The 24,084-nt window shown below is 37.6% G+C and overlaps 1 protein-coding gene across 2 annotated transcripts in view; it reads left to right on the top strand.

Annotated features, from left to right (window-relative positions):
• Positions 1-24,084, top strand: part of COL12A1 (collagen type XII alpha 1 chain) — a 101,014-nt gene that overhangs the window by 24,066 nt on the left and 52,864 nt on the right. Inside the window, exons 15-26 of one of the 2 annotated variants that reach the window (XM_063389479.1) lie at positions 10,014-10,283; positions 12,154-12,420; positions 14,341-14,533; positions 16,133-16,254; positions 18,851-19,000; positions 19,087-19,206; positions 19,728-19,892; positions 20,143-20,289; positions 20,898-21,037; positions 22,194-22,323; positions 23,337-23,482; positions 23,749-23,878. In XM_063389479.1, the coding sequence (XP_063245549.1) occupies positions 10,014-10,283; positions 12,154-12,420; positions 14,341-14,533; positions 16,133-16,254; positions 18,851-19,000; positions 19,087-19,206; positions 19,728-19,892; positions 20,143-20,289; positions 20,898-21,037; positions 22,194-22,323; positions 23,337-23,482; positions 23,749-23,878 (1,980 nt within the window). The remainder of the gene's footprint in view (positions 1-10,013; positions 10,284-12,153; positions 12,421-14,340; positions 14,534-16,132; positions 16,255-18,850; positions 19,001-19,086; positions 19,207-19,727; positions 19,893-20,142; positions 20,290-20,897; positions 21,038-22,193; positions 22,324-23,336; positions 23,483-23,748; positions 23,879-24,084) is intronic. The other variant, XM_063389480.1, reaches the window with a different exon arrangement.

Raw genomic sequence — 24,084 nt, 5'->3', positions numbered from 1 at the left:
AAGAACCTGTCTCCTGCCCAAAATATTGCTGAGATCCAGATGAATCAGATCAGGTATCAGTAGTCTGCCTATACCCTCAAGAAGAGCCAGAGATAATCAGGATGTAATTAACTTCCCTGTTGGTGGTGGTGCTGCCACTTCCTTAGTCTAACATTTTTTGGAGGGAAGAGGGAGGGTGAAATGTAGGTTTTGTGCTGTGTGGCAGAGTTTGAATTCACCTCTACACTCCAGCAGGTTCACAATACTGCAGAATATACTGAGCAAGAGTCTCCTTTATTCTTTCCACTGAACACAAGCCACTGTCCATCCAGTAATACAAATTTCACCCTCAGAACAAAACCAGATTGGAACCCCAGCAGACACAAGAAGCTGACAGCCCTGCTTTCTCCTCTGTGCTATCAGTGCATGGAGGAATGCCTCAGTCTTCTCTTGCAAATCTTGAGAGGCCTCTGTCTCACTGTTAAACAAAGTGAATGGTTCACTTCCTTAGAGTCATACCTCAAATTTTAGTAAAGGTTTGACCAAGTTAGCTGTTTACACTGGGTGGAAAAATTTTCACTGAATATATTTGCAGTAAACTTAGGAGAGCTCCTTTATTAACATGAAGTCATGGAGACATCAAGTGTGTTTCAAATTCATAAAATAAGCTTAGCTTCTTATCCTATCATAAAACTTGAGCAAAAGAAAAGTCTTTTAGGGCACTGCCTATAGCTTCAGTTAAAACACATCCTAGAGAGAGCAGTGATTGAAATACAATTGAATGAAAAAGACAAAGTCTTCAGAAAAACAGAATTCAGTCTCAGGTCCAGACTGTCCTGTCCTTTCAGTGCTCCCTGCCCTGTGTCCTTCTTGAGGGCTCTGATTCTTATTTGGACTTTCTGCATTGCTAAATTGTTAATAAGAAGAAAAACGTTCTCAACTTTGGTTAAAGGGCCAAATAATTTGAAAGAATATTTGCCTCTATCTCAGGAATGGGCTTATATGGAACCAGATGAAGTTTAAGATGGGTATTGGACTTAAAAGGTCACAGAAGCATTTCTGTAAGAAATTTTGCTCTAAGCAACTGAATTAAAACATTACATTAAAAATTCAGTGAGAGATTTTGTCTTGGGATAAATATGAATAAAGGAACATCCTATCACCCAGTGGAATGATTTTTTATTCAGTTCTTCAGCTGGAAGGAAACCAAATTAAAAATTACTTACCCTTTGACATGTATAGCTTTATGACTCAAGTGTAAATTCTTTGAAGATTCAGCTGGATTTGAAAATCCTATCAGGGTGCTCTTCAGAAAACATTACTCTTCATATTAAAACTGTCTCTTAAAGTATCTTGGTTAGATAAAATATTAGTAAGAGCACTGTAGAGTTGTCTGTTCTTACTGGGGGATCAAAGGAAAAGAACAGAATACAAATTTCTTTTTCATGACAGCAAAAACCTAATTCATGATATTTCCTCATGGAATATCTATGGTGTATTTCAGTAATCAGCATATCTGCAGTTTCATGGGGCAATAAAAGTACTTGAATTAGGCCAGGACTCTTTGGACACAGTCATAGATATTTAAAAAAACCCCTCTCTGACTAACAGTATGAAAGGTTTTCAGAATATTTGTTCAGCATATAAGACAGTATTTCACTGTATGGCCATATTTTAACACAGTGAAGGATAAAATAACAAAACCTTTAAAGAAACCCAGACAATTATGAATGAAAGGGTTGCAATTTTGGAACTGAAAGGTGGCATTCAAATTTCAAAGCTCAGTATAGAAGTTTACATGAAAAGAGATGTCATGCTGGCTGTGAAGCTAAAATAAATATGGTTGGACCAGGATGAAAAGTTACACAGGTCAGTGAAGTGAATACTTGACTAATGAGTAGCTGAAATAACTTGTCTGACTGAGGCTGGAAATAGGACAGGTCTTAACTTCTGGAGAAATAAACTTATCAACAGTAATGACAAAAAATCTGTGAAAGGAAGCATAAAAAAGTGTTTAGTATTTCAGTTAGTTTTTCCACGAGCCATGGTGTCTGAGAAACAAAATAGTGTGGTGTGTGTTTTTCATTGCCAACAACCCAGAAAGACTGAGCACTTAAGTATTTTTCTGTATCAGGAATCCCTATGGGGCTTACTTGATGTCTTCACCATATGAATTCTCACCAAACCTATTCAGTCAGTGGTGCCATAGTTGCTCATCATATCAGGAGCTAGGCTTGAGATTGCCCTTCAAACTGGGATGGTTGCTAGTTCATGGAATTGATATGTAGCCTAGAAGGAATCAGTTTGGGTGTAGAGAACATTTCAGCACTAATAGGAAAGTGAGAAAAGAGGAGCTGGATACAGTAACCTTCTCCAACTATCTTATAGTCAAGTGGCAGGAAATGAAAAATCCAAACTCTCAGAAGTTTATGGAATTTTACTCAATCACTAAATGGTCTCTCATGATTAAGGATGTAGGAAAACATTCTTCCTGCTTTCAATAATGATTTATTTTTTTCTGCATGTACTAGAACTCAAATGGGTAGTTACTCTCAGACAAGAGTATCCTTTGGCAGAAAGGAAAAAAATGAGAAATTTTTAGGCTGTTCTAACCTGGTCTGCATGGACATGTCTGCCCAGGCATTCATTGAAGGCCCTTCAGTTATGTTTTTTATCTCCAAAATATTTTGGAGCTGTTACTATTTGCCCCCTGATCCTCTGCTTTGCTCCGAATGGTAGTTTTGCAGAGTTTTGAAGTGGATTGTTTGTTTCAGGATTCGGGGGAAAATCAATCCACAGAAACCCAGAAACCATTCTGTGTACTTGATATGATTTACCATCTGGGTAATCTCAGTTTCTCTTTGTGTTTTTCTTTTTGCTAAGCATATGATTGTCCTTATTGCTTCTCTGCATAAAACAGAGAGGGCAAATATTCCCCCAAGTAACTGTAGATAATCTCTTTTATAAACTGTTTGCATAGCTCTCTGGTCCAGCCCAAAGATAAACACATGCCAGAGGATCAGCGTTTTATGAACTGTTCACAGACAACACAGTGTAGAGAGTTTAGCAAATGAGTAATCAGAAAATGACTCATTGCTGAGAGTGCTGTTCCATTACCAGGTAATTGTTATTCAGAGAGAATGGATTTATTTCTTGGTGGTTTTGGAGCGGGAAAAGGGAAACAACGTATTTGCCCCATTGTTGAAGGAGTATACTTTTCTTCTTCAGTAATCCAGATTTTAAGAAATTTACAGCGTTCTCATCTTTTATATGACCTCTTTCAGTCACTGGCTGATTTTGTCTACGGTTATGAAGTACCATCCAGAGGTGAAAATTCTGGAGCTTTATATTTCATACTGCTTTAACCATAACTGCATGTGCAAAATATGTGCTGTAGAAAACTCTCCTCTTTCATTCTCTCACTTTCAAAGTGCATGGCAATCCATCACTGGGCAGCTTTGGTTGGAGCACTTATATAAAGGTGCCATGGAAAAATTTTCCTCAGACATACTTTTTTGGCTATAATTCCCCTCAGCTCACACAAAGTTGTTGAAACTGCTAAAGTAAATTAAATCAGTGAAGGCTGCCATTTGCTTTGGGGTGGAACAGGGCTTGTGATGGCTGGGGTAACTAAACAAATTTGCACTGATGGTTATATTTGATGTTATGTAATTCAGATTGAAGAACAAGCAAGAAACGCCCATGGCATGTCCTAGAGAAAAGTCTTTCTCTTTTCTCAAATCTCCAGTTGCTCCAAACAAACCATTTGGCTTTCAATATTTTTTGTGATCATATGATCTTTACCCTAGTCTTCATACACCAGAAATAAAATACAATGAGAAACATGGTAAAGGGAGTGAGCCTAAATGCAGCAGACAACGAGCAGTTTGTGAGAGCTACTGTTTTTCTAATCTGTTTTTTAATAAGAGAAGTGGTTTTAAGTCTGGTAAGAATTTGATTTTCTGCCCAAATGCATGCTGTTAGATGAAAAGAACATACTGTACGTTAGCTGCTAAACAGATTAACTTTCATAATTTGCAGTTGTTTTAAAGAGTAACAAATTCATTGCTAGATTAAGCAATCAATACAGAAATGCTTAATACTAATAAATGTCTGAAAATCTTGAAAGCTGAAGATCTGGTTTATGTGTCCTTTTGCTGGCAGCTGTATGGTTTTCAGAAAAGTTTTAAGAATATTTGAGTAACTGACTGTAATCAGGGAAATCATAACACTTTTAAATATGAATTTCAGAGAAATTTAGAGAAAAGGCTGGTTTATTTTTTTCTTCCAGAAAAATATTCAGTGATCAGATTTCCATCTTGCTTTCACTGAGAAATTTCCAAGTATTTCCACTCATATCAGTGAAGATCTTAGGCTAGACACACTGTTGATAAAAAAGGATAAAGTTCTTTGGCATACGTGAGGTTGCTGTTCTCCATTAGCAGACCTGTCAGCCCATTTTGTTTCTTATCTTTGTGCTTTTCAGAATAAGCAAAAAGAGACATGTTGTATTATATTCAGGAGAGTATAAATAAATTTGAGAGGTAATTATGTCATTGTGTCTTCTGCTTTAGAAAGAGAATCCTTTTTTCGGTGAGGTAGGGCCCAAATCTTCTATGCTGTTTGAGGAGTAGTTATTTGTGTTGTGAGAATTAGGCTGGACTAAAACAAAACATTAAAAAAAGTTGTCATGAATGGGTAATTTTCAGTTTGAAGTGATTTTCTATTGTATATGTTTCTTATAGTTTAGGTTCAGAGATTTTGGAGGTGGGCTCTTTTTTGGTCAGAAATTTAATAGCAGTTCTTTGGTAAATTATTCTTTTTTGCTGTTTCTGTAGTAACATAAGAATGCTTTAGAAATTAATGACCTCCTACAGACAGAATAGTACAAATTCAAGTGACATTTTCTTACAATGAGGTTTTTAGCACATCATGGGGATTTTACGTAATGGTCAGATGGTGTAGTGCTGCTTCCGTCCTGACAGAAACAAGAACTCAGTGTCCTCAGGAGATTTAGTGCTGTATCATGCATTTTTAAAGTCATACATTCCAAGGCTTTTGAGCGTGACCTTTGAAACTGACTTGATAATCTGAGGAATATATCTTAGTTTTATATAGGAAATGAAATATATATCAGAAAAAAAACCCAACGGGGGAAGGTTATGTGAATAATAATAAGATATTTCTACACAGTGTTAACTGAATAACTTTTGGAAAAGACAGATAAAATATTAAAGAGACTGAATGTGAGCACCTGTTGGCATTGTCTTAGATCAGGACTCAGGAGTGCTCTGGCTAAAGTTCCTTTGTTTTGGGTTAGAACTCTCCTGGTTGGCATCTTCTTGCCTTTCTGCAGAAAAGAAATCTGCTCTGATGGGGTCAGGTGAGGATGTCTCTGTGGCAGTGAGTCTTTGGCTTCCCCCTGAACCATGGCCACATTGCCTGTCTACTTGCCTGAGAGCTGGTTGCTAACCACTTTATATCTTGGAGGGAGGGATATCAGCCCACCCAAGTGATTGCTTCCTCCAGTGCTGACGAGAGTTTGACCATTAGAGTAACAGTGAAGTGATCCTGCTGTCATCTCATCTGATGCATGCACTTGGATCCTTGGCTGTGGCAATCTAGCATGCTGACACAATGGGAAACTCCTGACTTTTGACCATTATAAACAAGGCAGGACTCAGGCCAGAATATTTTGCTCTGTGCCTCTGCAAGTGAAGGCTTATTTAGTTGATTCTGACATTTTAGGATGCTGGCTTACATAAATCCTATGTTTAACTTAAATGAAACATGGCTCTGCACAAAACTTACAACTGCAGATTGATTTTGAAACCTGTTTTTAAAAAACACAGAAAACTGTTTAAAATTTGGGTCCAAATTGCATGTAAAAATCCCACTGAGATCAGCTGGAGTTGTGTAAATGTCTCTGAGGGGAAAGGCCATTTGAAAAAGGACATTTGATTTTTATGAATGTCAACATTTTAATTTTAGCTGATTCAGTCTTGTGTTCAATAACAACAGTGATTGCTGGAGAGCTACGGGAAGTAAGCCAAGTGGACAGAGGGAAACTGCTTTAATATGATATTGTGTCTCTGGCACTACAGTGAAAAAACTTAATATGGAAACTGGACATTTCAGAAGTCCAGAACAGGGTATAAAAGCACCTGACTGCAAGTAACCCCCTGAATTTTTGAAAGTGTGTCTGCTCTAAGCAATGGTAGAGATGTACAGGGGACTGTAGGCAGTGAAAAGTGCTCTGAGCTAAGAACTGCCAAAGTGAATCTGACAGCTTGAAGCTGGTGCCTGGCTTGCTCTCCAAGGCAAGGGTTTGACCTGTCTATGCAAGCACTTTGTTTTCCTGTATATCTACTCACCATGACTTACAGCTGTGCTTACACCAGCTGGTTTGATGCAACAGAGCATCATAGGACCTCATGTCTGTTGGGGAATAATTTAAAAAAATATTTTATTAAAAAAATTCACAACTCCATCCTTGTTTGCTGATGTCTTGGGAGCTATAGGAAGTGATGAACATACATTAGCTTCCATTTCCTGTCAAGAAGAAGCAGGAGTCTTTTGCTAGCCGGACAGCACTTTTCTTTCTTATGATCTGCATTGTGTCTCCACGCTCTTTAACCATCCTGTTTAAATAAGCAGGCAAGAAGTGGATGTTCAACAAGCATTTCTGAACACATTGACCAAAGGAAAAAAACAAGAGTGTTCAGGTATTACAGTTGTAGATTTTTGTGTGTACATGAAATATAAGCAAGCTATCCAGGTATTTTGTTTTAATCCAAGGAATGAATATTTCATAGGTCTCATTGTATGTTTGTTAGTGTTAGTACCAATTTATTGTGGAGCATAAATGTGTTTCTTGACCCTGAATGTAACACCTTTGATAATACTCATGGAATCCTAACACTTTAAGACTTACAGTTGGACTGTATCTTAAACATAGCTGTTCTCCTAATAACGAATTTTTAAAAACTCACTCTGGGAGATCAAGTGAGGCAGAAAAAAGCTGTGAGTGAACTTCCACCTCACGCGTGAGGTGCAAATCAAGTTAGTGTGTTATGTTAAAGAAATGTTCTCAGTTGCAATGTAACATATAAAAAGTCTAATTTCCCTTAGTAGGTAAGTTGTCTTGTCAGCAGTTTCCAACTATTTGAAGTAGAAATTTTCCATTTAGTTCTAGTGGTTTGGTAGAAATCCCAGTTCCTTTTCCCTCTTTTACCTTGCCTTATAAAAAAGACATTCAGTTCCAAAGAATATTTCTTTCAGAACCAACATATTACTGTAACTGCTGTTCATTGTAATCCATTCCAAACAAATTATTTTCCTCTGTTATTTAATGACCTCAATAATGACTTAATCAATAAGGGTTTTAAATAAGAAGTTATTTTTGCAGTATTTCCAACATATATCATTAGCTGTAGTATCCAAGAGTAGACTTGCAAAAAATTGTGCTGTGGTAGCAGATACTTGAATACTGAAATCATGTTGTGGCAGAGCCATGTTTTAAAGTAGCCAAAATAAAGTGACTTGTATATTTATATTACATTAAAATATGGAAAGAAAGGTTTTTATTGTCAGACATCTGTGCATTCTATCAAGTTAGGTTTTCCATATTTTTTCCATTTGGATTGCCTTAATATTTTTTTTTATTGTATGAAAAAGCCAAGATTTGAGAGTAGGAGCTTAAGAGCAGACAGAAAAATTGGTGTAATTTACTTTTGAAGGCAAATCTTTTTTTCAGGCTTCCAGGAAAATTGTTATTTGGAGTTAAGATTCTGCCCTGGCTTTCATTTAGTGCAGTCACTGAATTTGGTGACACTTCATGAAGCATGAGCTGAATCGGGCCTTTTCATTATAACTTTTTCAGTATATGCAATCACTGTTGTGAAATGATAAGTAAACTTTACCAAACCCTCTGTATCAATATTTTTTTTGAAAAGAAGGTGCCATAAATTGTGGTAATTTGTACTGTGAGGCTAAAAATCAGTTTGAAGGGTACAATTATAAGAACTGATGCAGAGTTAGGCTAGAAAAAGAACTGTCTCCAGAAAAACATGATGGTATGTCCCTAAGACTGAATTAAAATCAGAACCCCCCCCCCCACAACACATGTTCTGTTAACTGTATTTGAGAGTCATCTTCATGATTGTTATGGTACTCTCTGATTCTCTATTCTGTGTAGCTGGTGAATCTTCGATAGGTTGACATTAATTCCTATTCATCATTAAGCCAATTGAGATTAGTTGGTTCACTTTTAATGAATTTGCACTGGCAATGAGAAGTTTCTAAAACAAAACTTTCTACAGAAAGTCTTTTCTGCTCCAGTGGAAATGTTGCAGATTGTGGTGGAAGTAAAAGACAAAATAATACGAAAAGTGAAAACTCAGTATATGACTTTGAGCAACTGGTTGCTCAGCCTGAAACTGCTTTAGGTTTTTGAATGTAGTGAGGTCTGTTCTTGCAATGAAACTAAGTAGTGGAAATTGGATAAGTATTGAATTCCTCTGTGTTCAAAGAATTTTGATTCTGGTCCTCTGGCTGTTATCAGTGAGGGTAAAACTTAACTGTGATGCCATGGGGCCACCCCAAATGTTTAAGTCCTCTTGCTAAGCAGGAGTCTCTCAGGAATGTCCTGTACACTGAGAAATCCCACAGAGAATACACACCAAAGAACTGAGTACTTCTTTGTCTGTATGGATCTGGTTTCATAGAGCCCTTTTGCAGATTTTTCTACGGTGAGGCTGTTGCACTAAATCCACCAGTCAGTGCTCCTTTCCTGCCATCAAAAGCCACTGCAACAGGAAAATTGAACATATGTTATAAATGTACATTAAACATTAAACAAAGGCACTCCTTTCACTGCACCACTTTAGACCAGTGAGCTTCATTAAGCAGAGGGATTCCTCTGGTGTGTTAGGTGAGACTCGCATATCCGTCTGACAACCGGATTTCACAGAATAATGAGCTGCTTCCTTTGTTCCAAGCTGGCTGAAACAAAGCACAGTGAGAAAAGAGGTACAGGTCTTATGAATGGAAAGATGGAGAGTGTTTTCTACAATAAGTGTGGGATGATGTAAACACACTGCAAATTAGTTGTGAACATAAAATGAAATAGCTGATCTGGTAAGTGGGACTCTGGAAGATACTAGTACTAATAAATAACAAAATAAAGTTGTCAGAGAAAGGACTCTGACTGATAAGAGACCTGGGCAATCACCAACCACATGCAGTTCAATAAGGGAAAGTGCTGGATTCTGCACCTGGGGTGGGGCAACCCTGGATGTATGGACAGAGCAGGGAACGAGATGCTGGAAAGCAGTGCCATGGAAACGGACCCACGGGTGGTCCTGTTTGATGGAAAGTTAAATATGAGAGAGAAGATAGGAGAAGACACTGAGTTGCCTTCTGTGGTGACCAGTGGCAGGAACTGGAACAGACTATCCAGGGAAGTGGTCACAGCACCAAGCCTGACAGATTTTGAGAAATGTGTGAACAGTTCTCTCAGGAACATGATGTGACTCCTGGGGATGGTGCTGTGCAGGGCCAGTAGTTGGTGATCCTTCTGAGTCCCTTCCAAGTCAACAGATTCTGTGATTCTGTGAAAAGTCTCCATTATCTAACCCTAGGAAAAAAGTTATTCACATAGCAATGAAAATGAATGAATGAAATCAAATAATTTTTTGAGAGTTAAAATTTACCTAAGTGAGCTGCACCACATTTAAGCACTGGCTTCATTCCAGGTCTTTGAATACTGCCATTTTTGTTTTGGATATTCTAAAGCATGCCTGCTAATTATCTTACTTGGTAAGGATAGGATCATTCACAGCCTAAAGTTAGCATTAAACATTTTTTGAAACTTTCATCTATTTTCTCTTGGAACTACCATTTTATGTTATTGAAAATAATATTGATGTGAACAGTTTGGTTTAGCTCTCAAGATCATTTGACTTTTACATTTGTACTTTGCTAACTTTTACTATTTGTGTTTAAGAGAGAATTTGCTGTTTTCTCTCTTGCAGAACGCGGTTCACCACGTAATTTGGTTACCACAGACATAACTGACACTACGGTTGGGTTATCATGGACACCAGCTCCAGGAACAGTTAACCATTACAGGATAGTATGGAAATCACTTTATGATGATACCATGGGAGAGAAGAGAGTCCCTGGAAACACAGTGGATGCTGTGACAGAAGGCTTGGAGCCAGAGACAAAATACAGGTTTTCAGTATATGCAGCCTACAGCAGTGGAGAAGGAGACCCAGTAGAAGGAGAGGCTTTTACTGATGGTAAGTGTAGTACATTACCAGCATTTGCAGCATTCTGGTTTTGATGAAATTATAATTTTTAAAAGAAAATGAACCTTAGTTTTCTTCATCAATTTTTTGTTTTGCTTTTTTTTTTAAATGAAGTTTCCCCAAACCAAAATGCCACCTCAGCTTAGCCAATTCTAACATTTTATTGGACTATTAAAAAACACACAAAATCTCCTCTATGTCATATAGGTTTGGATTCAGCAAGAATTGATTCCTAGATATGATTTTGTCTGCATATTACTCTGAATTCAGCCTCTTATGGGTTTGGTGTGACTGCTAAGGATCAGATGAAGGAAATACAGATAGAGCAAGGAGGAAAGATGGGGTAAATTCCCACAAAATCAGTTTCTGTATTCCAGTTTCTTTTCCAAGTTATTGCCCTTCCAATCTTCATAGTCCTCAAACTGAGGCTCAGTGGGTGACTTTGATGTTTGTTATTTACCTTTCTGGAGCTCTTCTTTTTCTTATTTGCCAAACATTATGTTCCATTTGTCAAAACAGGCTCAAGTCTCTCCTGCAGTGTAGACAAAGTGAAAAAAACACAGAGAACAGGCATGGCTTGTTTCTTTATAGCAAGAACTGGCAAGTAAAGGAATCAGAATGAATGAAGGGATGTCCTGGATAAGGCTTGACATTTCTGTGGTTTGCCTAAAGGGGCCATGTGAAGACAAAGCCTGAGGGAGGGCTCTGGGGAAGCATCATGTATGTTTACGTGTTCTTGTGTTCTGTCCTAAGCATCTGTTTTGACTACTGTTGGAGACAGGCTGCTGAACTACGCTAACCTTTGTCCTTGACCCAGTGCAGTTCTGAAGGTTTTGCAAGAGCAGTGATTGCTGCTGTTAGTAAGCGCAGACTCCCCAGAGTCAAAGCAGACTGGCTTTGCTCAAGCATAACAACACCAGCTGTTCTAGTTTTTCTAGGTTAGGTAGGCAGCCTAGACATATCATCTGTTCTGACTTGGTGTGCTGACTTAGGGAACTTGCTATTAAGGCCTATCAATAGTCCCAGACCTGCGGCTAGTAGCCTGAAACTAACATTGTATCTTTCTGGTGTACATACAATTAGAAATTGTCAGTTCCTAAGAACTGCAAAGCCTACCTTACTGTGTGACAAAATACTGACCAATTCCATCATGCCAAGTAGGTTCAGCCTTGCCAAAACCTAGATGGCTTATTTTGGCTGACAGCCAGCATTGCATACCTGTCAGTTCACTTGGGATTATTTATACCATTTGTACAGTCTGGAAAATATCTCTTAGAAGCTGAATGCTGCAATTTGTCGAGAAAATGCTTTATTAGTTCATGGGCTTATTTCAACACTTATGCTATTCTGTGATGAGTGATTTTCCAAGCATTTGGAAAGTCACTCACGTCTGTTTGAAGGACAGTTTGCAGGGGGTTCATCCACCAGCTGTTTAGGTATTCAACAGGACCTTATCAGACCTGTAAAGTCAAAACTTAAAATATCTGAACTCCATAGGACATTGTGTTCATGAAAATCAATGACTTTATAATTTATCACTTTCATTTGGGAGTGCTGATTCCATTATTCAATGGATTACTGAAAAGCATGACTAAATAAAGCTCCCAATTATGCTGTGTGATTTATACTTCCCCCTTTTTTGTCTCAGTAGTGAAAACCACGCTTCTATTTAGTTCATTAAATTAAAAAATAATTAACAATGGCTTCTGAGATTCCTCTGTGTCTTCCCTACAATCAAATACTGGAATTTTAAAAAAGGAAATTTCATTTTTTAATACAGCAGATCTAATATTTTAGTCATGCATTTGAATATATTTGGATATGTAAAGTAAAAATTTATCCGTATTTTTACACTGAAAAGTGTCACCAAATGCCAGGACTGTGACAGTAGACAACGAGACAGAAAATACAATGAGAGTTACCTGGCAGCCTCCTCCTGGGAAAGTCTTGTCTTACCGTGTGAACTACAGACCACGCAGCGGAGGAAGACAAATGTCTGGAAGAGTAAATGCTCCTGCTACCAGCACAGTGTTAAAGAGACTTAAGCCCCGAACTACCTATGACATCACTGTTATTCCAGTTTATGATTTTGGACATGGGAAATCAAGAAAAGGAGAAGGGACAACAGGTATGTAGCAAAAGGTTGTACAGGATTTCATAATACAAGTTTTGTGCTTGAAGTTAATAATCAGGAAACATAGAAAAGCACAGTGGAATCTGCCAAGATCATGTATTGACAGGAAAATTGAAGAAAATGTTATAAGTTGAGAAGAGAGTTTGATTTGTTTGAAATTTCATTGTTGCATAGCCTGAGAGCAGCTTTTTGCTGTTGATATTAAAAGATGAAAATATGGTGTAAAATCTGTTTGAAAATACTAGAATTGCTTTGAAATGCTGTCATCAGAAGTTCACACAAGGGATTTTGTGTGGAGGACAGACTACTTAATCAAGTGTTGTCAGCCGTTGCACAATTTACCTTTTGCTTGTGGGTATTGATTAAATAGATACCCAGTATCTTGTTATTTATGTTTGTCTTGTCTGGTCACCATATTTTCTGTGGAAAACCAAAGGTACTAAAAAAGGGGAGTAGATGATTTTGAAGATTCATCTGCAGAAGTTTGACTTCATGGTCTTTCGGACATGCTGTCTTCTTCCTCAGAAACTGAAACGCTAAAACATTTATTCAGTCTCAGTAAAGGCATTTTTTGTGGTAAAACTCATTTTCTACCCTACCTTTAGTATGAATGTAATGCTGACCTTACATTTTGTAAGGAAATGTTCTCTAGATGTTCAGATCAATCAGATTTAGTGTCAGTCTTCTGCTTCCATAGATGGAAAGCCCATACCAAAAGAGAAACCTTTTCAGGATGTTTCTGTCTGTGTGCCACTAGTGCCATTCGTGGAGGTACTCTGTAAATAGTTCATGCCTTTCTCTGTTTTCTGAATATATGTTATATTGAATGACAGGAAGTAGGATAAAGGTATCCTAACAGTGGAGATATCATCACTTCAGTTACTGAAGAAAGGTTTCCTCTTAAACTAAAATGTTCATGTCAAGGAGTCACTAAAGCTTGATCAGCTTTTTACCAATACCTAGTTTTTTAATGTTTAGAATTATACTGAGATAAATTTTAGATCATCCAGCTGCTTTTGATTTTTGAACTCTTCATCTTGATACAGATATGCCTCTGCTTTCAGTCTAAATAACTGTGGTGGTAAACACTCTTTGGAAGCAAGTGAGGCCTGAGCCATTTTTTTAGTTGAAGCTGTCATGATTATTCAGGAAGTATGATGAGAGATGAGACAGAGAATCTGTAATTTTCCTTGTGAGTGGGAGTGTATCTACTGTTTCTCATCAGAATTCACAATTTGAGGACATTTATGATCTTTTGGCTATAGCTAGACAATTGCACAGGCACAGAGACAAGGCAAACTCTTTCTTTTTTTCCTCTTGCTTTCATGCCAAAGCTATAGTGGTAACTTTTTGTTTACTCTAATTCCCCCTTTTTTTTTTTAACTTTGAGGTTACACTGCTGCATTATTTTCCATAACTGCACTTTAGAGTTGCACACAAGCAAAAATTGCACAAAATGCAGAAGCTAGCAACAGCTTGTTAACCAATGTCTGTGAGTACTGCCCTGCAGTGGGCAGCTGTAAGTCTTCTGAGGAAGTTGCTCTTGACCTAAAAACCTCAAGCTGTTTGGCTGGCACTCCTCAGAAGAATTGTTTTTTGATACACTGCTGCACCTCTGGTTGGTGAAGCTGCTTTAGCTACCAGGAAATTTATCCCTTAGTACATGGACTGCAGAGGAAGCCTCAACAATAGACTTAGCCCATGTACCTATTGGTTAGATAGCTAAAATTAGGTGACAGGAATCTCATCTTTCGTCTCTTAATATTGTTTTTATGTCTAAAGAAAGGAACAAGGAGTTTAGGTCTGTCACTAGTACTAGATTTACACATATATATATATATCCTAAAAACATACTTGTTGATTTTTTGCCATGTGTAGACCTGATCTAAGCTTTTTTATTTCCCACTCTTTCAGCCTCTCCCTTTAAGCCACCTCGAAATCTGAGAACTTCTGATTCAACGATGTCAAGTTTCCGAGTAACCTGGGAGCCAGCCCCGGGGAGAGTGAAGGGGTACAAAGTAACTTTCCACCCTACTGAAGATGATGGGAGTCTTGGAGAATTAATAGTGGGGCCATATGACAGCACGGTGGTGTTGGAGGAGCTTAGGTATGGATATTCCCTTATGTTGGTTTTGATTTTATTTCCTTTATATGACTTTAGCCTAGGGGTTTGTTTAATCATGATCTGGTGTTGAAATGCCTGGCAAAATCTACTGTAAGTTAAGCGAGTAATTTTGTCAATTAGCTATGAAAATCTTGTTATGGTATTTCTGAAAGGTACCTGACAGGTTTTTTTCTAATATTATCTATTTACATCAGTTGTGATGTTCTCACAGGAAATGAAGGAGGCAAAGATATAGGCTGGAGCTGTATTCTGTATTTCACATATGAGAAAGATAATGGAATATTGAAGGATATTTGCGATTTCTAAAGTTTCCTCTCAAAAGTTTCTTGTCCCATGTCTCTCCAAAAGATGATTAGTTTAGCTCTTGATTCCTTTTCTCAGAGGCTTGAATTTTTAAAGCAGGCTTCACACCAAGTCAAAACCTGTTCTGCAATTGTACAAAATATAATTATAATAGGATTATTACGTCAAAGAATCATACTGCCATAGAATGGCTTGGGTTGAAAGGGATCTTAAAGATCATCTAGTTCCAACCTCATTGCCATGGGCACCTTCCAGTAGATCAGGTTGCTCAAAGCCCCATCCAACCTGGCCTTGATGCCCTGGGATGGGACACCCACAACTTGTCTGGGCAACCTGTTCAAGTGTCACACCACCCTCAAAGTAAAAAGCTTCTTACTAATATCTGAATCTACTCTCAGTTTAAAGCCATTACTCTCTGTCCTGTCACTACATGCCCCTGTCAGAAGTGCCTCTCCAGCTTTCTTTAGGCTCCCTTTAGGTGCTGGAAGCCTACCATAATGTCTCCCCAGACCCTTCTCTTCTCTAGGCTGAACAACCCCAACTCTTAGCCTGCCTTCAGAGGATAAGTACCCCATCCCTCTGATCATCTTTTTGATCTTCTGGACTCATTACAAGAGGTCCAAGACCTTCTTATATTGGTGGTTCCAGAGCTGGATGCTGTACTTCAGGTGGGGTCTCACATAAACAGGACAGAGGGTGAGAATCACCTCCCTCGACCTGCTGGTCACTTCTTGTGATGCAGCCCAGGCATCACTCCCAGTCCCTGCATTTTCCCTCTGTGACCTTCCGGCAGTGTGGCTGGAGCATTTTTCAGTGAAAAGTGAGGTAGAAGTACAATTCAGTACTTCAGCCTTCTCCATATCCTGGGTATCCAGGTATCCTGTTTTCTTCTGGAGGGGGCCCGTTTTTTCCTTAGTCTTCCTTTTACAATCAATGTACCATAGAAACTTTTTTTGTTGCTCTTGATGTCTCTGGCCTGGTTAAATTCTATCAGGGCTTTAGCTTTCCTAACCTGATCTCTGGCTGCCTGGACAATTTCTCCCCACAGAATTAAATAACTTGAATGAGGAAGGCTATACATTTAAGTATAGAGTGTAAAATCAGCTTTTAAATTGTTGAAACATCAATGTCTTGTGGAATAGAAATATTTGGGCTTCATGTTTTAGCACCTTATTTTTCGTGAGGTATTTTTTTCCTGTGAGAATTTAATAAGTGAAAGGTTTAGCATTTAACTGGCCAAATGACTTCAGTTAAAGCATACCTCTTTGACTATTTCAGGGCAGGAACTACCTATAAGGTAAATGTTTTTGGGATGTTTGAAGGAGGAGAGAGCAACCCTCTGGTTGGACAAGAGATGACCACGCTTTCAGATACTACTACGGAGCCATTTTTATCTAGAGGTAAACATGACTGAATTGAAGAAAAGGCAGTCTTGTATTTAGGATAAAAAAAGATCAAAAGTTTACTACATTTCCATTTTGTTTTTTCTAATGCACATACATACTTGTTTACAGGATTCAATATATTCCCTTCCCTGATGACATAAGCCCGGGTCTGAAATGACCACAAAGCATGCCCCAGTTCCCAGTTCTAGTCCTCTGCACCCTTCAGATGATCTTACAAAGATGATAACACAGACAACCTGTGCTTTGCTGATTATTCAAAGCCATTTGCGTTGCATTCTGAAGGAGTCCACATCTGTGTTAAATCACACAGGGTCAAATTCTTGAACAGAGATCATGGCTCATCTACAGGGGTCTTCACAGGAGTAGAACAAGGAATTTTAAGCAGATTGTTGGCCCTTTGCCTGTCCTTATATGGTGACTTTTCCTTCCAAGACTATGATGATACAATGAACAAAGATCTGATAGTTGGGAATGTCCTAGTGTTAATGTATATTATTTAAGTTTATATTCAACATATTCATTGTTTAGTATTTTGATTTTTTTCTATAGTAGAAGGAGACTTTTTCACAAAGGCAGTTGCAGAGTGCTCTCCAGTATCTCTTTGGGAGTTTCTCACTATGTAGCTAGTAAACCTTTCTTTCAAGGTTTCTGTAAATGTTATGGTATTATCTCCTTTAGGTGTGGTTAACAGGCCTCTGCATGTTAATATTTGTGCTCACCATGCTCTCAGTTATACCACCTGAAGAAAGTTCCAGGGCTCAGTCCTTCATGGAAAGCATAAAAAAGCAGGTCTGCTTCTGAATAGCTAAGTATACATGAATAAGTAAAGCCTTTTCTCCTCTGCCATTTCAGTGCTTGCATAACCATCAGAGAGAATTTGGTAAGGAGAAAGAACCTAACTACAAAGTCCTTTCAGAGTTAAATAAAGAAAAAAACATTTCTGACAGCTGACTATATTGTTTTTGCTTAGGCCACACGGGGCTGTGTAAAAAATACTCATCTTGTATATAACTTTATTGAAACGTTTTTAGAAACTTCTTAATTAATTGGTGTCCCCCTCTGTCTAATACTGGAGGGTAAAAAAAGGCCCTAAAACAGGCCATCAGTGACATTAGACTAAAGCGTTAATAAGTCTGGGAACAAAAATTGCACCAAGAGTGGTTTGTTACTTTTCATTATAGCAGGCCTCATTTCTATCTTCAGTGTTATACTCCTTAAGCTAATTAGTTTTATTAATGCATGGATTTGAGTCATAGTTAATGTGAAAAATGAATTTATATCTTGGACTGTAAATGTAATAGTAAATTATTTATTAATGAAGGGAAAAAAATCACCCTAGATATGGCACATTTACCAGAATTTTCCACGTGGGGGTCTATAGTATGTTGGAAGAAACACAAAAGTCAAAATAGGTTAACTTTTATATGGTAACTTGAACTTCCATATTAAAGTTATGCATGCAATTTTTTGAACTAACATGGTTTGACTTAAACCCTACTCCCAACTGATTTTGTTGTCTTGACTAAAGACTAGATCTATATTTTCTGTGCAGAAGAGGATCATGCTTTTAACCCCCAGGTACATGGAATAGTTATGTTCATGAGTCTACAGTGTTGGATCAATTCTGTGGAACATATATGAAATCACAATATCTTTCAACTGTGATGAGTGTGGATGATTTTTCTCAATGGGATTTCTTCCATATAAAGACCAGAAGCTCTGATGGCAGGAAGCCAGAAAATTTGCAGCTGGTAACAAAATCTACAGGAAAAAGGAGAGAAAGGATTTTTTTTTTGTTTTATTTTTGCAAACGGCTGTGGATAAAATTATTGTGTCTTTCTGTTTTGTATAAATATTTTGTGATTTTCCTTGTGATGAAAAAAATATGGTGCATATTTTATTTTGTAATTTGTAAACTGAAGATATCTGAAATAACTTCCTACCTTTTTGGAACATTGCAGCTTTATATGAATGTTTGTTCTTGTTCCCGCTGTATCTCTTGACCTATGTTTATGCTTGTGTGTCTTGTCTGGATCATGCTCTTTCTTTTCTGTACATGCAAACTTCTATACCACATGTATTATTATGTCTTTTTCCCCTGAAAATTGAGGAATGCTATTTATTTGAAAGTGATTGTAATATATCCTGTTAATCCCACTATAACATGGTTGAAAATTAATCAGTAGTTTAGCTATATGTGACAGACCAAAACACCATAAAACTATTTCATCTAATATTGCTTGTTGCCATATCAGTGGTTCATTTAGTAGTCTTGTACAAAACTTTGGAAATCAGGTTATCAGCCATCTTTAAAGACCAAAACAGACAATGACATGACAATAGAGAGCACTGGCCTTGACATTTGCAAAGGCTTATTTTTAAAAGGAAGCATACATGAAGGAATTTAGACAGCTTTGCCATGGAACCACTGACTAGTGTGAATAATGCTCTCAAATAGGTCATACTTGATGGAGTGCCAGTGAATAAAACTAGAGCTATTTTGGAAGCTAACTCATGACATATGTCATCTAAAAGGATGGGGAAAGAAAGCCATCATGCTAAGGCTATATTTTTCTGGTTGACACGGCAGGTTTAGAATGTAGAACCAGAGCAGAAGCTGATATTGTGCTGCTGGTGGATGGCTCATGGAGTATCGGGCGGCCAAATTTTAAAACCATCAGGAACTTCATTGCCCGTATTGTTGAAGTTTTTGATATTGGTCCTGACAAAGTACAGATTGGTAAGTTCTCATTTGTTGGAGGGAAAATGGAGCATAACTGCTACAGAGACACATAATAACTGAGTAAATGATGACTTTTTTCCCAGGTCTTGCACAGTATAGTGGTGATCCCAGGACAGAATGGAATCTCAATGCTTATCGAACCAAACAGTCTTTGTTAGAGGCTGTAGCCAATTTACCATACAAAGGAGGCAATACTCTAACAGGTATGTCACAGTGCCAGGATTTTACTCGAGCTCTGCTGAAAATTATTCTAGTAGCTGACCCTGATATTGTTCAGTGAACTCAAATGTGTCAGTGATGAAAGGCACTTAGCAGTTCAGCTCAGTATGGCTGGAAAAGAACAGCTCCAGCATAGGCTTATAAACTCAGGAGAAATGTGTTAGAAGAGATTTGGGGTGATGAAGAGCTTGTGTTCCTGTTGAGCCTATGACAAGAAGAAAGGTCAGTTCCATGCCAGGGTTGGGATGAAGACAACCAGGAACCAGAAGGAAGGGTAGTGGAAGTCAGGAGGGTGATGCACAACAGGTAAAAGAGCAGGGAATGGTATCAGTTGCTGAGAAGTGTAGATGATGGGCTGCAACTAGAGTCAAAATGCTTCTAGAAGGAAATAAACTGTGGAATGATGTTATCAGAGTGAAGTCACTAGGATGCACTAATTTCTTTTAGTGTGACTACTGTATGAAAATAGTTTACAGTGATGGTTACTTCCTTTGTGTCATGCTAGGAATGGCCTTGGATTTCATCTTAAAAAACAACTTCAAACCAGTTGCTGGCTTAAGGCCCAGAGCTCGCAAAATTGGTGTTCTCATCACTGATGGCAAATCACAAGATGATGTAGTCACCCCTTCAAGAAAACTCAAAGATGAGGGAGTGGAACTGTATGCAATTGGTAAGTACTCTATCAAGGGATGGCTTGCAGCAACCCCCTCCTGCTCATCTGCTAAACGTGCAGAGAAGTGGCCACATAAATAAGTACATAAGTGCATAAGTACTTATGTACTTATGTATGTGGCCACTTCTCTGCACATACATAAGTACATAAAAGGTTATTCAAAGAATATGTTTAGGGACTTAATTGCACGTTATTGTGCTTCATGGCCATAATTTCTAACAGGTTTTCTTTCTTCTTCTCTTGTAAGGTATTAAAAATGCAGATGAAAATGAATTGAAGCAGATTGCAACGGATCCAGATGACATTCATGCTTACAATGTTGCAGATTTCTCCTTCCTGGCTAACATTGTTGATAATGTAACCACGAATCTGTGTAACAGTGTGAAAGGTCCAGGTACATAATATTTTCAGTCTCTTTTCATTCTTTTTCCATTTATGTGCTTGCACTGCTAATTCCTTTTTATTACTTATTGGGAACACTGTGTTAGCCGTGGGCTGTTTTTTCAGCTGCTGGTGTGAGGAAGTTATGCAGACCACCTGGACTACCCTGCAGGGGCTCTTCCTTTCCTTCCAGCAGAGACTATGTTATAACTAACGCAGCATGACCTTGCTGGATGTGCCCTCTTTTTCTCCCTAGAATTGTGAAGTATCTTTCTTAGTCTGTCAGCTTTTTATTCATTGTGGCATGTTTTTTGATGATGATCATCCAATCAGGAAAACTTTAGCAGTCGTGCTCTTTTCAAGTATTAGTGTCTGATAGCACAAAACCAAAGCTGAGCATGGGAAAACAGTAACATTAGGTAGTGAAACATTGGTGTTGAAGGTGGAATAGGAATTACAAGGGAACTTGTTCAGTCTTGAGTGTGTCAAAGTGAGCTATATTTTCCTGCAGTTATTTTAAGAATTCCTGAGGAAAAAGAAATATAAGCAACTACATGAATTGTTTCTTTTCTCTTCTGATAAGATAAATGAATATATTTTTAATTTGCTTTCCTTATGCAGGTGATTTGCCACCTCCTTCAAATTTAGTTATTTCAGAAGTGACACCTCGCTCTTTCAGACTGAGATGGAGCCCACCTCCTGAGAGTGTTGATAGATACAGAGTTGAATATTATCCTACCTCTGGAGGTAGCCCTAAACAGGTTAGTCTTGTATGTTCACCTTTGACATTGTCCAGTATAACACCGGACTTCCACATCATGTTAATATCATTCTGAATTGTGCTGAGTAAGATGTAACAGTAACTTAAAAATGTCCCTAAGGTCAAGAATATCATGCTTTGGTAAATGATACACAAAATTACGAAAAATAGGAGCATATATATAATTTTGCTTGCTTTAATATCATGAATCCAGAAGTAAAATATGTTTCTTATAAAGAGTTGTCTTCTATTTCTAATAACTCCTTTATTTTCATATGCCACTGTCATGTATTAGTTGAAGTATGTCTGTACCAGAAATTTTCTGACCATACTCATGGGTAGGACCCCTGTCCTTTAAATGTATTTTCTTCTTTGTAGAAAACAAGACAGTGGGGGAATACAGATTGTAAGAAGTGCTTAGATTAACACTATATGACTCCAAACTGTTTATTGCACGGGATCAAACTTGTGGTTATCACTTCTCTACACAGGGAGCTAGTGGCTGGCAAGTCTTGGTTCTAGGAAGTCTGAATTGCTCATTGATTTCTTCAACCAAACAGAATAGTATTTAGGAAAATGAAGTGTTTAAGAGAATGTAGTTAGATTTCTCTCCTACCTAGATCTGAACTTCCCATTTCTAATTGTGGCTTTTAAATCTTAACTCATATTTGGCTCATGGAGAGTTCAAGATCTGGCCTTTGATTAATGTTTGAGCTGTTCTTCCACTGCGTACTGGATTTACAGTTTGACTACTTCCTGGAATTTCTATTCTGCAAGGTGTTGCTAATGCATTGTCCTGTAACCATATAGATTATCCCGGATTTTAAAATTTTTTCCCAAAGCGGCCATTTTTTCCCTGGTCCTTTCTTTATGTTCTTTAGTGATATAGAAGTGCCAACCATGTGTGAAATCAAAATGCACTGTAAGTGATGCTAAACAGATCCAGCTCAATTTGAAACAAGTGTCTATCTGAGATTTCCCTACAGCTTACTTTGCAAAAATAATGCCATATTGTCAGACAAAATGTATACAAAACTAGGACTAGACTTGTCTCCTTGTCATTGATTTCTGCAGTTTCACAAGGAATGATTGCTTTTCTTACAGATAAGATTACAAACATATTTGTCTTACAATGATTAACATTTCTTCTCTTGCAGTTTTATGTAAGTAGGATGGAAAGAACAACAGTTCTGAAAGACCTGGAACCTGAAACAGAATATGTGGTTAATGTGTTTTCTGTGGTAGAAGATGAAAGCAGTGAACCTCTGATCGGCAGGGAAACAACTTGTAAGTTAGAAATGAGTCTTGAATAACAGGTTAACAGCCAATTTGGCACCTGGGGAACCGTCTAGTAGAAGTTTTACCCCTGTGGATTTTCTTCTTAGCAGAAGTAAAATATTTAATTTGAATTACCAAACTGTGTTGTGTTACTCTGGTTGTTCAGACCTTGTTGTCTGGAAGACTTCAGCAAAGTGGAACTGCAATGTGGTAGAAAATATTCGTCCCAACTTCTTTCTATGCTCATAAAGCATGGCTGTACAAAACAAGAACAACCGACATGAATTGCAAGACAGAGTTTATAAATTCCTGAAATTTGATTATAAACAAATGTGTACTCCTTCATTTATATGCTAGGTGCTACTATGATACAGAATTATTTCTAATTAGCAAAAGCTAATTCAACACCATTATGCCACTCTTATGAGTTATAACTCAGCTATGTTTCTCCTATGAACTGTCTATATGATTGATTTCAGGTATATTTATGCTGTATCTAACATAGGGTGATTCTTCTACCTCTTTAATAATATTGAATATTTGCAGTTCATTTCACTTGTTTATTTTGTATTAGGCTTGTCAAAAATCCTTAAAAAGTGTGTATAATTTTTATGAAGTCTGTGCTACTTTTTGATATGGTTTCATGGAAAGTTTTCATTTATTTAATAATTTGACAAATATAGAAAACAAAAAGAAAATCCTCTTTTTACAGATCCCAAGCCAGTCATGTTGTTTTATATTAGAATCTTCAAGTGAGTTAATGTTGCTTTTTACAAGATTAAAATGCTCCAATGCAGACTTGTAAGAGTTTTAGCTGTGTATGTAGAAAATCTGTGACCACATTCAGAACAGTATGATCATTACCTCATTCTTAAACTAAGAATTTAAATACCACTGTTTGCAGATCACCTTTCTACTATCCATAACATACCCTAATATCCATGTGCAATATTCACAGTGGTATGACCTGTGATATAAAATACTAAGAAGCTGAAAGAAATATTTTTTTTTTTATTTGACAGTGCCAATCTCTTCAGTTAGAAACTTGAATGTTTATGACATTGGATCAACTTATATGAGAGTAAGATGGGAACCTCTCAATGGAGCTACTGGTTATTTGTTAACATATGAACCTGTGAATGCTACAGTCCCAGCCACAGAGAAAGAGGCAAGAGAATTTGTCTTTGCTACCTGTACTCTACCAAAAATAAATCAGGAAAAGCTGTTAGACTTTCATAGTAGCCGAAAGACTGGCATGTACTTCTTGAAGTGCAGTGAACTTACTGGGATACTTTATACAATGACATCAGTCAGGAAACTGTAAATATACTGTGAATCTCACAAACAAAATTCCCTTGAAGTTAAATCATTGCTTGCTTTTCTGCCATTTCTTTCTTCAATTTTTAAACATGGTGTGTTATTTTTGATGTGCAGATGCGTGTGGGACCATCAGTGAATGAGGTGCAGCTGGTAGATCTCATCCCCAACACCGAGTACACTTTAACAGCTTACGTATTTTTTGGTGATATGAAGAGTGACCCGCTCACCACACAGGAAGTGACGTGTATGGACATCTTGATTTTTGCTTTGTTATTGCTTCAGCAACACCTAATTTTAATTATGTTTCGTGCAACCATTTTTATATCATCTATTTAATTTAGAGGACCATCTTAACCATGTTTTATGCATTTTCTAACACATGCATTTTCCAAAGACCTCAAAGGTGATTTCAGTGAGAAGGGTCCAGCTACTAAAAGGGGAACAATATAA

Source organism: Prinia subflava, chromosome 2 (assembly GCF_021018805.1).
Source record: "Prinia subflava isolate CZ2003 ecotype Zambia chromosome 2, Cam_Psub_1.2, whole genome shotgun sequence".
NCBI lineage: Eukaryota > Metazoa > Chordata > Aves > Passeriformes > Cisticolidae > Prinia > Prinia subflava.
Note: the sequence above shows the minus strand (reverse complement) of the source record. Positions and strands in the feature narration are given on the sequence as shown.